Consider the following 5,000-nt stretch of genomic DNA (forward strand, 5'->3'; position numbering starts at 1 on the left):
TGTGAAGATATGCATGTAGGAATGCCACTATATGTGAATGTGTGTGTGTGTGTGTGTGTGTGTGTGTGTGTGTGTGTGTGTGTGTGTGTGTGTGTGTGTGTGTGTGTGTGTGTGTGTGTGTGTGTGTGTGTGTGTGTGTGTATTGGGAATTGTGTGGGAAGCAGTGGAGAGCGAGTGTGAGGGCTTGCGAATAAATGTGAGTAGCATGTGTTGGGGGGTGAGGTCTGTGATGCACTGGTAGACAGGAGAAATGGAAGGGTGAGCCGAGGTTGTAGTACTCTGTATATGAATGTGTGTGTGTGTGTGTGTGTGTGTGTGTGTGTGTGTGTGTGTGTGTGTGAGAGAGAGAGAGAGAGAGAGAGAGAGAGAGAAGGGGGAGGGGGGAGGAAGCGGCAAGCGTACTGAAAGGGAGAGAGCATCGTTGGGCGTGATGGGGCCGTTGAGGATAGTTTTGTGTGTTCGAGTGTATGGGTGCATGAGGCTATGAGGCACGGTAATAGAGGTGGAAATGTGCAGTGCCGAGCTTGAGTGCCAAACTATGGTAGTGAGCGTCGGGGATGTGGCAGCGAAGCCTTGTCGGGCGCACATGCAGTTTTTTATTTATTGATTTTGTCTAAACACTCTCTTTTAATGGTGGATTCTTATGGTACTGCTTTGCATCGGTTTATGCTTATAGTTTACCATGAGCCTTGAAAATTTTTTTCTCTCTCTCTCTCTCTCTCTCTCTCTCTCTCTCTCTCTCTCTCTCTCTCTCTCTCTCTCTCTCTCTCTCTCTCTCTCTCTCTCTCTTTCACTATTAACCTCCACGATGCTGACGACGCACACAGCTGCCTCTCTCTCGCGACTCCATGACTTTTAGATGAGAGACTTGAGAGGTTCATGAGAAAGCTAGTGCCGGCAAAAAGCCTTCCGCCGACCACTCGGCCATTAGAAGCAAAGATCGATGGTGCGTTGAAAATGCAAATTGATCCATTCAGAAACTCCGACCATTATTCCCCGACGAGGAAAGTGTTATGGCTACTGGTACCATTGCGAGGCGAGTCCTCGTCACGCCACGGGGACTCAGCTTGTTCCTGCACTAAGACACCATTTGAGAGTCACCTCACGCCCTCCCTCTCTTGACCTATTCTCACCTACCACACTCTCGACGGACAGGTGGGTGTGAGGGCGTGGGTCAACCAGCTCGCCTGGCTTCATTGCAAATTCGTTCACTTAGTCTGATCGAGAGCTCATTTTCAATATTTCTTTATTTTCTACAAGTCGAGTTAATAAACTGCACGTGCACAGGCTGCCAATGGAATCTTTGCTGTTGCTTTCAACCTCGGAACGTGTCCAGGTCTGATGGATGACCTTCTCATTTAGCGTTGAAGGGGGAAAAAGCTCAGGTTAGGAACACATCTGTATGGGTTCTGGAGTAAGAAATAACTGGTCTAGTGGCGGCTGGCAGCAGCGTGGAGACTCAGGAGAGAGGGAGGCAGTGCTCCAGGCGCTCAGTGTGCCCCGCGCCGTGTAGTGTTTCACGTTGCGTGCGTTCCGTAGAGCCGTCTTGCTGTCAGAGACCAACTCACGCAAAGCAGCGTCGGGGTTACTTTTAGTTGACTAGATAAAAAGGCACCACTTCATCAGACAAACCCGATGAAAAGTACTGTGACGTCAAGTGAATAGCACAACTGGTGAATGTTGATGTAACTATGATGAAATACGAGTACAAGCAACAGTCCACAGATTAGAAAAAAATACCATACTCGCATTACCAGATTTCAGCGGCACGTGCCAACAGTTCGCTCCCCCACTTACTCGCTCGCTCGGAAGCAGTTATTGTGATATGAGGGTGAGGAAGTGAGCAGCAGTCCACGCATTGCTCAGATCCTCGCCGTCTGCATTCCTAGGTGCGGTTGATACGTATCCTGGAGTGCGGCAGCCGTCACAGGAGGGCACAGCATCCACAGGACATCGGAGGAGTGCCGCGTCCAGCCCTCGTGTCTGTACCGGTCTCAAAGTTGGTCAGTGTCTCGATGGTCACCTGAAAATTACAGCCATCTGGAAAAGCGCCCAGATTGCCCTAATGGTCCAAACGTCATTGTGACGCTTTGAAGTTCTGGGATTACCCGTGATTTCCTGAGCGACCTAAATTATCCGCCCATTCCCTCGTCGATCAGCGTCACCAGCTCAGCGAGGCGGCGCGGCGGGTCGTCATGAGGCGCCTGCTGATGGTGGTGGCGGCGATGCTGGCGGGCTCGGCCACCTGTCTGGGCATTAAGAGAAGTGAGTGCTGTGAGGGCGAAGGTCATCGCTCTTTGCTTTGTTATGTTTGTTGAGCGCGGTGTTGTCATTGAATTATTACTGCTACTGCTATTGTTGCTGCTGCTGCTGCTGCTACTGCTGCTACTTTCTCCTCTACCACCACTACCACCGCCTACAACTACTACTACTACTTCTACTCGCTACTGCTATGGAGTAATATTTCCTTAAAGTTGTTGTTGTTGTTGTTGTTGTTTTTGTTGTTGTTGGTAAGGTGAGAAGGAAATACGCTCTCCACATGTGAAGCAAACACGAGGCACTCAGGAGAATGCCAGTGAGGGCGAGAAATGAACTGAATAAAGTATCTCATCATAACATAACATTAATTTCTTTCAGGAGAGTTTGCAGGCAGTCGCTATTCAGGTGTGAACGTATCGTGCTATAACTACTAAATTTACGTCGCAATCAACAATCACCTTAATGAAGCTCCGTTTGTGTATATTAATTTTTGAAACATAAATTTTCTTACTATTTTGCAGGAATAGCCTAATACTCCTTTGTCCACGTAATTGATCAATTAAAAATGCATAATGGATGATAATGAAATGCAGAATGTGTATTGTGTGTCGCTCCTCGGCGGCAGCTGGCTCCGGCGATAACCAGCTGACAACAACATTCGGGAGGGGCGAGCCGCGGCAGCCTCCTCATGCCTCACTTGTTTGGACGCAGCCACCCCGAGATTAACTTTTCTTTTCCTTTGGTACTTAAATTATTAAACTCAAACTTTCAACTTTACTGTTTCCTCACGTTTCCCTGCGAACTCAGAGCTCGTGCTGCTGGCGCCCTGACACGCTGCGGGCCCTGAGGGCGAGCCTGCATTTATGGCTGCAGCCTCGCAGGTGGGGCGGGAACTGCTCTCCTCCCGTTAAGCTGAGACAGGAATATACAGATGGATGGAAGGGTGGACAGTGAGGGAATTGTTTCATTGCTAAAAGCTGATAAAATGGATGTATACAAATAAACTTAAAATGTAAACGCGGTTCATGCAGTCCACAATAAAAGTACTCGTGTATATCTAATGCCAGAAATAAAGGCTGAATTTGTACCTGTGGTGTTGTGCATTATTTGGGCCAGTGGAGGAGCGGCGCCCAGGCCGAAGTGGCCTCCGGGAAGAGCCGTGAAATATATAATAGGAAAATATGTAAAAAGGGCAGTGGCGGCAGAGTTCCCTGCGTCACATTCTATGCCGCTTTCTGGGCCACAACTTTTATCTCCCTCACCTCCGCGCTGCTACACCACTTTCATCTATTTACTCTCTCTCTCTCTCTCTCTCTCTCTCTCTCTCTCTCTCTCTCTCTCTCTCTCTCTCTCTCTCTCTCTCTCTCTCTCTCTCTCTCTCTCTCTCACATCTCTTTTTTTCGCAGCAACTCCACAATTTGTGTGAAGTTAATGCACATGCAAGTAAGTACAACATTTACCTCAGTGAACACCAGCAGCAGTAGAGTCTCGAGCCCTGAGCCCCACGCACCCCTCCACTCCTACACTCCTCCACTCCTGCACTCCCTCCTCTCCTGCGTCAGGCGAGCAAGCAAGACACACTCCCAGCTCCTCCCTCATCACCCCTGCCCATTAAACCCCTCTCCCTTCCTCCAAACAAAGTAAAGTATTCCCAGCCTTCCATCCCGCAGCAGGAAGGCCGTAGACTCCCTTGTCAAGCAAAACAAGCCGTCCTTTCTTTCCCAGCGTGCATTCCCAGATTCCTTTTCCTCAGAGTATAGCTTCCACCACCTCCTCCTTTTCCCTCTCCGGCAAGCCATTTCTGCATTTCCCTCTATCCCTTTGCTCCTTGCCACGCCCAGCATTATCTCAGGAGCCTCATCTCCCGTTCTCTCCTCAGGTTCACTCTCCTCTTAACTGGTTTTCTTTCCTCCTCGCCCTCCTCCTTGCTGTCCTCGTTATCTTTGGACCAGCTACGTATCTCCTCCTCCTCCTCCTCCTTCCCGTTCTTCTCCGCCTCTCTTGTCCTCCCATAAAGTCTCAGTCTCTCTCTCTCTCTCTCTCTCTCTCTCTCTCTCTCTCTCTCTCTCTCTCTCTCTCTCTCTCTCTCTCTCTCTCTCTCTCTCTCTCTCTCTCTCCATTTTCTTGGTCTCGCATTTCTTTCTCTTTTTCCTCGAGCTTAGCAGTTTTACGAGCTGAGAGACATCGACAACACTCTGAGCTACTTTCTCTTCCCCAATTAAGAGAAAGAAAAGAGGAGAAAGCAATACCGTACATAGACACATATCGGGGTGGTATTGGTGCAATGTTTCTAAGGCGTTTGAATAAGGCGGAGGGAGAGAGAGAGAGAGAGAGAGAGAGAGAGAGAGAGAGAGAGAGAGAGAGAGAGAGAGAGAGAGAGAGAGAGAGAGAGAGAGAGAGAGAGAGAGAGAGAGAGAGAGAGAGAGAGAGAGAGAGAGAGAGAGAGAGAGAGAGAGACTGGGTGATTGATTAAAAGATAGCAACTCTCTTGGAGATGCACTCTCAAGGTTTATATGACTCAGGATTAAAATAGAAAAGAAAAGACAGAAAGACAGAGACGGGAAGGCTAAAGCGCGTCCACCCACTCGCCCACACACACAGACACACACACACACACACACACACAGACTGAAGAGAGTAAAGAAAAATGAAACATGAGATAAAAGTTTCAAGACCTACTAGCAACAGGATTATCCCATTAAGGCCCTCACCTGCTCGCCACGCTGAGTGTTTCACTACCA

The 5,000-nt window shown here is 48.9% G+C and overlaps 1 protein-coding gene across 1 annotated transcript in view; it reads left to right on the forward strand.

The window, feature by feature from the left end:
- The first annotated feature begins 1,222 nt into the window (after positions 1-1,222).
- LOC135109815 (nephrin-like) overlaps positions 1,223-5,000 on the forward strand; it is a 113,459-nt gene continuing 109,681 nt past the window's right edge. Inside the window, exon 1 of the mRNA XM_064021536.1 lies at positions 1,223-2,265. Coding sequence (XP_063877606.1) covers positions 2,196-2,265 — 70 coding nt within the window. The 5' untranslated portion in view covers positions 1,223-2,195. The remainder of the gene's footprint in view (positions 2,266-5,000) is intronic.

The sequence above is a fragment of the Scylla paramamosain genome, chromosome 2, assembly GCF_035594125.1.
Source record: "Scylla paramamosain isolate STU-SP2022 chromosome 2, ASM3559412v1, whole genome shotgun sequence".
In the NCBI taxonomy this organism is placed as follows: domain Eukaryota; kingdom Metazoa; phylum Arthropoda; class Malacostraca; order Decapoda; family Portunidae; genus Scylla; species Scylla paramamosain.